This window comes from Heliconius melpomene, chromosome 10, assembly GCF_056956725.1.
Source record: "Heliconius melpomene rosina isolate 202511_hmr_F chromosome 10, ASM5695672v1, whole genome shotgun sequence".
Classification (NCBI taxonomy): domain Eukaryota; kingdom Metazoa; phylum Arthropoda; class Insecta; order Lepidoptera; family Nymphalidae; genus Heliconius; species Heliconius melpomene.
Window position 1 is genome coordinate 2,198,724 of NC_140398.1, and position 11,779 is coordinate 2,210,502.

Here is an 11,779-nt window from a genome sequence, read left to right on the forward strand (position 1 = left end):
TTTCGTCTAATTTTCGAGATATTTCTTTTCACAATCATGTGATATGCCGCTACTCCTCCCTTCTAAGTTTTCTCACTCCCTAAGTTTTTCATTTTAGGAATATGTATTGTAAATTAGATAGTAGACTATATTTAACTAGACTGAGAAACTGTAAATAAGAATATTTTAAGTATTATTCGTCATTATAGAAGAAATATTACACAACCACAGCAATTACCTGTAACATTATTGTAAATTAACGTCAAATACTTTAGATATTTTCTGACAACACGAGCAATGGTATCGAATGAAAATTAGAAAAAAATAATATAACCTGCATTGTAGCTATAAATCAATCAATAGATGATTTAGAAATTAAAGAGCAACCTATTAATTATTCAACTGGCAATCAAACATCGATTTAATCGATATTAAAATGTCGTCGAAGCTACAACTGTTCCCAGAACTACTAATAATTGTCAATTTTTAGTTACATATTTATTAAACACTCTAAGTCCAGTAGTTACGTTTGTGCCTCGTCTAGATTTTTAACCGACTTCTGAAAGAAAAGGAGGTTATCAATTCGACTGTATTTTTTGACAAATACAAAATCATTTTTTTTACTTTTTTAGAAAAATCTGAGGTAATAGAAACTTTCATTCAAAACGTTCTTCGTTTATATTAAACTCTATAAAAGGAAATATGACTATTATATTATAAATATTTAATGCTGCTCTTTAATATTACTAATTAATTACTTGTAGGTTTTCATTTCCATTATTTCACCCACTCGGTATATGTAACTGTTATCGAGATATGATACTCGGATTCTGGGTTAATTAACAAATATAGTGTTTAAAGCACTATTTTAATTTAAAAAAAAAAAAAAATTTGTGATTTATTATATTTTTGATTATAATATACTCATAGATTTTGTATTTTTTTGTTCCAGATTTACGTTAAAAAAACAAGGTGATATGTCACTTGTTTTTCCATTTATTTTAAAGACATTGAGTGGTGTGAGCAGGAAAACTGTAAATATTGTTCCGGAAATATTACATTCTACCTAACAACACTGAGATAAACATTCCCCCGAGTACGAATCGAACCCACAACCATTGCAGATCAAACGAAAGTATGTACGCACTTCTCAATAACTCTACGATGGTGTCAGTGGCTGTCATTTGTATTTATTTACCATATGATTAAACTAATTGTCAGAATAATACATGCTTGTTAAATTATCGTAGCGACAGTCATCGATATTACATCGATATATTTTTTTTCGATTAACGTCCAATATGAAACAAGGAAAAATCTGCGCACTCATTCATATTATATTAATTGGTAGTATTTTTTTTCTTCCCTCTGTATCCCGCACACAGCTAGGTAGGCAGAGGGAATTATTGTAAAAACTAATTTTCTGTACACTTATTTTATAATTTCTTTTTCAACTTTAAACTGTATCTCGTATATAGCAGGCCTATCACAGAAATCTTAGTGTAACAGAATTGTAGTTGTAAACAGAACAGAGTGTCTTGACATTCCGTTCCCCAAGTACTACCCAATTTCTAGCCTCGTATTAGATCATTACTGTTCAAATATTTCTACATAGGTCGTTCAAATATTTCTATATCGTTCGATACATTGAAAAATATATTTCACAATGGTGTCAACAAAACGAAGGAAAATAAATTGCATGTCTAAAACAGGTGGCTCCAATAGTCCAGTTACAATTTTACAAGTCGATAATATAATTGCACACATCGTTTTCTTTGAAACAAATTTTAGAAAAGTTTATTGAAAACTGTGAATTTAATTTTGCAACAAGGGGTGTCAAAGTACGAGTATGTGACTAATGTAAATTACATGTACTTTGTATTATATCTTAATATTTGTAAGCTCCTCCGGTGCTGCACGGGTTCGTGGGCGGCGGTGATCATCATCAGGTGACCCGAACGCTCGTTTGCCTTGTCCTTTTTCCATAAAAAAAAAAGTAAAATCTTCTTCTTCCTGGCATTAATCCCGGCTATTACCGGGGTCTGCCTTCCTACTTAACCTACTCCACTTTGCACGATCTTTTGCGTCCTCGGTGGTTAGACCATTGGCTCTCATGTCCTGCATCACGACATCCAACCAGCGCTTCCTTGGGCGTCCGGGAGGTCGCGCCCCAGGAACTTGTATAGCAAGGCACAAGGCAAAAAAAAAAGTAAAATATATATATATATATATATAATAAACATAATAATATAATCAGCGTCACCCATTTGGTTCTACAGACTTCAGCTTTAAGCAGTTATAATGGAGCTTTTCATTTTGTTTTTAATTTTGAATTAAATAAATTTTGATTTTCAGTTTCAACTTTTATATTTCACTTAGTTATTTTAACTTAAAGTTACTATTTCCGGAATAATCCTTTCCGTACCAATGATTTCGACCTAACTAGATAAGGGGAAGCTCTCTTTCCTCATCAATCGTTAGGAAATCGTCTGTCAATCTGGCGAAGGGTCTTAGTAATGCTCTCATTTCCTCTAGAGTCGCGTCGTCACTTGCACCTTACTGTAAAGCTCTGCAGTATCCACTAATGACTTCAATGTGAATGGAGTTAATCTCATAATGTAGACAATATTGAGTTCAACTGTCCCGTGGGAAGTTCAAGCGAGGTTCCAACATTATGAGTACGACGTCCACGCCCTCTGCCTACCATGTTATGTGCGGGATAGAGCGTGATCCAAAAAAAAGGGAAAAAAAAAGAAAAATTTCACGATTAATTGAAGCTGATAAAGCTGTGGATGTAGCTTTTAGTCAGTGATGCTGCAACAGTGGAACTTTTTTTTTAATCGAACTCTAATCATAGTGAATGCATTGCGTGGTTGGAACCCGACTCGCACTTCCCTGATTGAATGTGGCTATACCTATAACCTTTTTTGACGGCTGGAGAAGTGAGTTTAAAATTTTAAACAAGGTTTTCTTTTCTTCTTAAGTGTAATGTATTAGGTATATATAGCATGTTGTTTTAAAAAGTTAATCAAGCGGTACAATTTCTTTCTTCATATAATATGTTACGTAATATTGTATCGACAACCAATTGTTCAGAACAAACGGCCGTATCAATGTTTAAATTGTTTTAATGACCCTTATCGTACATCAGTTCATTTTCTATTATAAAAGTTATATAGCCTATAGAGTTATAGACAAAACGTTGAAAAGATTACAAATATATTTTTTTTCAGCTTGGCGCTGTATCTATGTAGCAGGGTTGGTAGGAGCATAGTGTTGAGACACTCCGCTTTCCCCCACTTTCCGCGAACCCAAAACCTGTCGTGTTTACAGTTCCACGCTTGTGCCCCTGCGCCACGACTGGCCTCAAAATATAAAATAATATGTTAGACCTTTTTGTATTTTAGTAGTAAGTTTATTAGAGTTAAAAGCTTTTTGCCATTTTTTTCAAGAAACCTTTATTCCATCATGGAGGAGAATACCAAAATAATTTTTCGTTCAAGAGTATACACTTTGTATAGGTAGGTACTAAGACCCGTATTTATAAACCGCTCTCAAGTCTGAGACCGATCTTGAGATGCCGTTTTCATTAATAAATTATATATCTACGAATGGACCCTGCACTCAAGATTGATCCTAGACTTGAGAGCGGTTTATGTACGGGCCTAAGTTTGCATAATAAATAAATGGGAGCTTAACATAATGTAATTCATTCATTTCATTTGTAAAGAGGTGCTAAATATAAATACCATGTTATATTTATATAAGTTGTATTCACAATAATTCTACAAATCTTTCTTACAATATACTAACCATTTGTTTCTCTATTGTATATTGTTGGATATCGTCCCGAATACCAAGTAGATTTAAAATTTTAAGAGAGAAACTCTTATTTATCTTATTACAGGGTACGGTTTACAACAAAATACTAAAACCTACACTAAAGTATAAAATTGGAAAAGTTTACGCCCTACGCTGGCAAGGACCTGTTAAGTGCTCTACAGTTAGGCCAAGTCAGTTTTAATATAGTCATTAAAAACTGTTTTAATTTTAATGAATGTTAGTCATTTGAGTTTTATCTTAACCTGTACCTGGGTGGGATCGTGGGTTCAATTTCGTTCACAAGTAGTGTAAACTTTGGCACAGTATATATACGTACATTCGTCAAAAAAAAGGTCATTTTCAGACAATTATCATTATTAGTATTTATAGTATCAGTATAGAAGTAGGTAAATATAAATATGAATCGTATGAAAAAAAAGGTGGTTGGTGGTTTTATTGACAATCAGAATCGAATTTAAAACGTGTTTATTGAAGGTGGAATTTAGGAAGATTTAAATTAAATGTTTGTTTTTGTATATGTTCTATATAAAATAAGACTAAAACAGAATATATAATATTTAACAGTATAAGTTAGTACATTAAGCGATACTAGTTCTTGTTTTAAGAAATGTAAAGACTAATTAATTCTTTAATAAAGATTACCGGGTAATACCCGTTAATCTTTCTTAAACCAAAATACTATTATAATATAATAAAAACGACAATTATTTTAGCAAACAAAAATGAATTTATCCGTTACGGTTACAAATTAAACACTTCGTCTTTATAAGCCCATTCTAAGCGACCTAATTCTTTAATCACCTCTCCTTACGTAATGCTTTTAATATATTTACTCAGGACCTCAGTTGTTTTGTTACGGGTAGGTTTATTTTATAGTCTATATCGATTATTTAGTATCGAGTTTAGAAAATCGATTTAAGTTTTAATTTAAGTTCTTCATTATAAAGTATACTTTGGGTTGTAAATACAATTAATACAATTAACTGAAAGATAATTCAGGGGTTTTGGAGATTAATATATATTTAACGTCTAGTAAAAAACTTATAAAAAAAACTATTTCATCATTAAAGTGTTAAAATTGGTATAAAATGGCCTCCACTTCCGCCCTGGAGAAGTGACAAAAAGGCGTTCTATAAGTGGTACATCTCGAGTTCTCCCATTGACCTATCACTGTAACATCAATGAATAACGCCACTCCAGGCATGCGTAGGCTGCGCGGGCAGGCGTCGGCGGTGGCGGCGGCGGCGGCGGGCGGCGGGCGTAGGACTGCTCGCAACTCACAAATACTATGCATTTGTAACTTGCGAGTTGGGAACAAATCTGATATTAAATAACTTGTTAAAGTTATAGCTACAGCCGTTCTGGTATGTATGATAGTGAAGACAGACACAGTGACAGATATCGCCATTGTAGATATTTTAATGAAAATCTGGTCTGTTGACTGAAAGTAGGTACTTATTGTATAGAAGGAACAGCCAAATAAATCAATAGAATGACAATTTTTAGATTCAATACACATACACGGAAATAAAAAATCAATAGCAAGGACAACTGACCTGGTTTTCTTGGTTGAGCAGTTTGAGTTGGTCGTTGATTAGGCTGTATTTGGCGCTCTCCTCCTTCCTGAGCGCCCGCTCCTTCTTCAGCTCGGGACTCCAGAAGGTCTTTATGCTGTGCATGCTGGAGCCGAGCTTCTGGTTGGTCAGTTCCAGCTCCTTCTTGAGGTTGCCCAGCTCGCGCTGCAGGTCGGAGTTTTGCGACTGCAGCTCGCCCAGGAAGAGCGGCGGCTCGCGGCGGTAGTAGTCGTCGTCGGGCGGCGGCGGCGGCGCGTAGGAGCGGTCATAGTCGCGCTCCAGCGACTGGTAGCGCAGTGGGCGGGCGCGCGCGCGGTGGTGGGCCCCGGCGGAGGCCGAGCGGCCGCGCTCGTCGGGCGCCGGCGACGGCTCATCGTCGCGCGCCAGGTAGGGGCTGCGGCGCGAGGGGCTGCGGTCCACGTGCGGCAGGCGGCCGCGCGCGCCCGCGCCCGCGCCCGCCCACTCCTGGCGGCGCCACTCCTCCCGGCACGGCGGCCGCTCCTCCTCGCCGGCGTACTCGCGGAGATACAGTTTGACGTGTTTCCCGCGTCAATGCGAACACATCCTGCACTGGACACTGGCCTGGGCGACGGGCGCGCGGCCACTGAGCGCGAGGAGCACTGAGCCGCCATCGATCGAGCGCGCGCCGCGCATGCGCGTGCTCGCCGCCAGCAGCAGCCTCAGCGCTTGCTGCTCCGCGCGCTAGACGGACGCGGTGAGTGTAATAATCTGGAGCAGAGGTGTGTCTGCCTGTACAATATAGATACAGAGAAAGATTTCAGTCACCGTCACACTTTAAATAACGATTCGATCGTGGTATTTGTAATTTTTAAAATAAAATTTCTATAAATTTATTAATTATAGAAAAAAAGTTAATGTAGATATGACCATAAATAAACATTCATAAATATAAAAATAACTCTAAAAATAAAAAAATCATTAATATCTAATATTTTTCGATAATTTTTAGAGATGTCTACTAGCCGGAAAAACCAACAATTCGGCCACTGGGTATCGTAGTCAGCTACTAGCTGGCACAGACGGACGTCTATCCGGCTTCTTGCCTATGTATTACTCAATAAAATATAATATGTGGGAGGGATTACATGAAATTTAAACCTAGATTGTTTTTCATACCTTTTATTAGTTCTCTGACAAATAATGACAAGTGGTCTATGATATTGAAGCCCACAGTCCACCACGAGAAATTATCGTTTCCCATCACGTAAACACATTTTTTGCCAAATTACTAAAAAAGGACAAATTCTTTTTTGATTTGATTAATTCTTAACAGTACTCTATCATTTCAATTTAAAGATCAATAACAAATCGTCAGGGGAATCCCCGAAACCGTAGTCGCCTAGTCGCCTAGTTGACCAGAAAGTCATAATTGGCGCAACTCTAATAATTTAATATGAAACTTAAATAAATCAGCTTAACGTTGTCTCCCGCACACAGCAGAGTAGGCAGAGGGAATCTAGGTTTAAGACAATCCGTTCTCCACTTTCCACTGAATTTTGGAAGCATTTCGTTTCGTTTTAAGCGGCGGAACTCAACGCCGAGATTTGCCTCGACACCACAACGAAAGAAAAAGTGAAAATGACTATAAATAAATTGATATCACAACATAAGTCGTAAAAATTTCATAAAATGAATAAACATCCATTAAATCCTGCAACAATACCACAAAAGTCTCGATATAACCCCAAATATGTACTTAAAACAGAAAAAGAAAGGCCTCAACAAATAGCTAAAGTAGAGAATAGAATTACAAATTTTCCCCTCATCATTTCACAGCTGTTGAGAAAACATTACCGAAACGAAACGATTAATTATGTCATACCTTAGAGGCTATTTATAGCAATGTTTCAGCTTCCCAACTTCATGAAATCCAGCGCTGTAGCGCTTTCCCTCTGAAAATATAGCTTGAAGTTCCTCTTATCCCATGACCCACTTACAACGTCTGTCCCGCTCTAGCAGGGGGGTGGGTGTATGTCTGTCTCTGTCTACGAGGTCGTCGTATGTCGGTCAGCCTGGTTGCAACCGGGATAGTGTTGTGTGTTTGTCGATATGTTGCTTTGTGTAAAATATGATGATCCTTAAAATTATTATCCCATAAACATCGAATTAAGAAATAAAATTTGGAAAAAACGCAATAAATAATAAGTAAATGTAAATAAAGTCGGTATGTATTTTTTTATTACAATGAAATTTATTACATAATTTATATAATTTATTTTAGAGATTCCGACTGAGAATAATAAAACACAATTATAAAAAATCTATTTGTAAGTCCAATTTCTAGAGACAGAAGTCAAAATTAGATAGATAGATAGATAGATAGATATAGAGACAGTATGTAAACTCTACTATAGTTAATTATAGCCAATATAATGAGGCCGTCGTAGCGCAGCGGCACAAGGGTGTGACTGTAACGCGACGGTTTTGGGTTCGATCCCCACTCGAGGAAGTGAAATTTTTATTTACGTCTACATTTCCATTTCTTCCCTCTGGTATCGAGGCAAAGCGCGGCGTTGAGTTCTGCCACTCTACACGTAATGCCTCCAGAATTCAGCAGAAAGTGGGGAACGGAGTTTCTTAACATTAGATTCCCTCTGTCTACCCTGTTGTGTGCGGGATACAGCGTGAAGCTGTTAATTATAATTTAAATTTCCAAACAAGAATATTAGGTACACCACGTCTACACATCTCTACAGAATCCTATCTTGAACTCATTTCAGACTTCCCGAACGCCACACAAGGTTCATTAACGACGTATAACTTATAAATAATAAAGTGTTATTCAGAAAATATCACTTGATTTAGACGCCATTTTTGAAAAATATGTGGCTTATCGCGATGGTCGTTAGTTCGATTTCTAATTGGAGGCATATTCTTATATTTTAAGAACATTCTCGGAAACCTTGTTAGGCAAAATCGGTACAGCGTTAATTTACGTACACAATATATCAAAAATTGAATTGAAAACATCCAAAATCAAAAGTGAGAGCCAGAGTGTCTTAGCACTAGGTTATCTCTGTCTACCTCTCTAGATTGTGGTAGACAAATAAAGACAAAAAAAATCTTTTTCAATCTTTATTAAGTAATAATGAGAATTTTATAGCAACTACTAACGACCTCAATCTGTCTAGAGCTTAATTCAAGCGCTTTTGCCTATTTACATTTTCTTTTTTAGAATATCGATATATTTATATTTGGAATTATTTTTTCTTAATATTTTTGATTTAATCTTCAATTGTTTTCTATATTGTTCGTGTTAAAATTAAGCAGTCACGTTATTCATCTCTCTGCTCTTCACATAATTATGTTATGATTAAATTTAAATTAAATAAATTAATTAAGCCCTGTTTTCTACACTTTGCGTATTAAATGGCAAAACTTAAATTGAAAATAACAACTATATATATTAAAATAAAATTTGCGTCTGTTTAAAACTAATAAATTATGTAAAAAAAATAATTATAAGAACTTTTTGAATGAAAGTTATAGTTAACTTTACGTTTAATTGATTGCACTCTGAAGATAACGAGTCTCGTTATGTCTAAACAGCTTAATTACACCGGAACTTCGGTCAAAAGGTCGCAGTCGGTTAGGTACCTACTTCTATTTTCATCTCCTTTCATCTTACCTATTCAAGTAATTTCAAATGTGAATGATTTTTATTTTAGTAAAAAGAAGCTCACGCTGTAGGGTAGGTAGAGGGAACTTGAGAACTTACTGGACTGGTTGTGGGTTCGATCCCCACTCGATAAAAAGGAAGTAAGTATTTATTAAAAATCTTTCTTCGCTCTGGTGTCGAAGCAAAGCGCGGCGAAGAGTTTCGCCACTCAACACGCAATGCCTCTAGAATTCAGCGGAAAATAGGAATATTAACACTAGGTTTCCTCTGTCTACCTTGCTGAGTGCGGGATACAGCGTGAAGCTGGTATATTATATACGTATTTTTTATCCAGTAATATTTTTTTATATTTATACAATAAACACAATCCTTGGTAAGGAAACGGAGAAAGGAAACGGATTTCCCGGAAATGATACCAATCACAATCTTATTTCTAATAAAGATGAGCCCATAACTAGAACATGTAACTAAGTACCTGAATGTAGCGTTATGCTTATTATAATACTAGTTGTCGCGCACAATTTCTTTGTATTTTTACCCTTTTCTATTGCAGTCTTAAGACATTTTGGAGCCCTAAGCACGAGAGTTTGTGTTTTCGTGTTTACTATAGAAAAAAAAATATAAATAAATATTTATGACGTAACATAACCAGCTTAGAGACTAGGTCAAAATAGCTTCGGAGGTCAAGAAATCATTTTATTTACAAAAATGTAGAGCAAGCAAGAGTTATGTGATTAATGCTAGAGCACGTCCAATAAACTTTTGTAAATATCGCTGTATATCATAAACATTATGGTTTTCATTTGTATAAGTTATATTTTATTTGAAATATAAATACCTATATATTCAAAAAATATTAATATAGAGATTAATATCAGCTTCCCAGGAAATATTAATATAAATTTAACTAATATGTTTTTAAAAAGATACATATTCACTTAATTTTATAATTTCTATTTTGTTCTATGGCGTTTTACAACAATTATTATTTATTTGGTAATTGAAATTATGTACCTTTGTTTAATTCCAAGCAAAAAAACACCCAAAAAAATATATATGTAAAAAGTCTATGCTTAACAGAAATGTCAAAATTATTCAGCTTTGACATTTGTAATAGAAAAAATCGTGTGTTTTGTAAAGGAAATCTTAGGTTATTAAGGTTTTATTAATATATTATTTAAAACAAATATGCCTTTGCCACCGGCTAGTGGAACTGGAAGATATTTTGCAAGAGCAGCCAAATCTATTCGATTGATTAGACAAGGATGTACAAATAGGCCATTTTATCATATTTCTGTAACACAAGTTAGTATAATTGACTCTATAACAAATAATATTTACGTAAATTATAATATAAAATATATGTTGGTTAAGTTTAAAAGTTTAAATCTTAATAGCTTTATTAATTGTATATAACGTACATTCTAAATGATATATTTGTATGCGTATTATATTATATGCAATAAATTATTAACATTAGTAAATGCTCTGTCAATCACTACAATTTTTTATACTTTTACAGAGAAAAAGATTAAACAGTCAACCAGTTATTGAACAACTTGGCTCCTACGATCCAGTACCAAATATAAACAATGAAAAGCTAGTTGCTTTAAATTTAGAAAGAGTTAAATACTGGCTCGGCCATGGGGCCCATGTTACTACACCAGTTGCAGAATTATTTGGTAAGAGATGTTTACAGTAATATCTATAAATATAAAGAACAAATATTAAATACTACTGGTCAATGCACAATTGTTAAAAATATATGCATAGGTTTAAAGTATCCATTGGATGTACTAGTGAAATCTATAATCTATTTTAAAAAATCCACCTGTCTAGAATTTATTTAGGATTAATAGGATAATTTCATATTTGGTTTTTGTGTGAAGAGGAGCTTAAACATCAAAGTTAGTTTTAATTCAGATATATAATTACCCCTTAAATGTTCAAGATTACTCTTATTTGACATTGTGTGCTGCTCACTCTGCTATTATATGGAACACTAAGTAATTTCTACTCTTAATAAACTTTGTTCTCTCTGTATTTTTAGGATTCCTTATCCCCAGGGTAAAATGAGACCTTTTTAGTAATAATTGACCGACTTTGTTGTCTGTCTGTCACCAGAGTGTATACACTCTGCGACTAACAGACATGCGACAGCGACATTTCTCATGAACCATGATAGTTAGTTGAAATTTTCACAGATGATGTATTTGTTGCAACAACAAATATTTAAAAAAAAAAATTTAATGGGGGCTCTCATACAGTTCATGTTAACATGGAGTTTTGGTTAGTTTTCTGGCAAGAGTTTGGAGTTCTTACTGCATGTTGAGTGGAAGAATTCAATTCATTAATTCACTTTGTCCTAACATAAGAGGAATGATAAATTATTTTTCTCCCAAATGAAACAACAACTATAACATTTACAGTCACTCACTTCCTCACTGCAAATTATATTAGCTTTATTACCCTTCTATGTAATAACTTATTAAATTTCAGGATTAGCTGGTTTCTTTCCTATTCATCCCAGATCCTACATGACCGCTTGGAGAAATCGAAGTGCTGAACGGGAAAGGTTAGCTAAGGAGGCCGAAGATGCTAAAAAAGCAGAAAGTACTTCACAGTGATTATATTATATATTAGTATATTAGGAAATAAATTTTAGTTATATTGTCTCATCTTTTTTATTTACCTAGTGTACATTCAAGGAAAAAATAGATTTTTTTTTAATTTTTAAAATAAA

At 34.7% G+C, this 11,779-nt stretch overlaps 2 protein-coding genes across 4 annotated transcripts in view; one reads left to right on the forward strand and one right to left on the reverse strand.

Moving 5' to 3' along the window:
- The window catches only part of brp (ELKS/RAB6-interacting/CAST family member bruchpilot), a 61,464-nt gene extending 55,532 nt beyond the window's left edge, over nt 1–5,932 (reverse strand). Inside the window, exon 1 of one of the 3 annotated variants that reach the window (XM_085192318.1) lies at nt 5,379–5,930. In XM_085192318.1, coding sequence (XP_085048444.1) covers nt 5,379–5,501 — 123 coding nt within the window. In that variant the 5' untranslated portion in view covers nt 5,502–5,930. Of the gene's footprint in view, nt 1–5,378 lie in introns of all 3 variants that reach the window. The other 2 variants (XM_085192317.1, XM_085192319.1) reach the window with 2 other exon arrangements.
- Nucleotides 5,933–10,126: 4,194 nt separating this feature from the next.
- On the forward strand, nt 10,127–11,711 carry mRpS16 (mitochondrial ribosomal protein S16). The gene is made up of 3 exons (XM_085191695.1): nt 10,127–10,341; nt 10,559–10,718; nt 11,536–11,711. The coding sequence occupies exons 1-3, from the start codon at nt 10,225–10,227 to the stop codon at nt 11,661–11,663; spliced, it is 405 nt and encodes a 134-aa protein (XP_085047821.1). The 5' UTR covers nt 10,127–10,224; the 3' UTR covers nt 11,664–11,711.
- Nucleotides 11,712–11,779: the final 68 nt, after the last annotated feature.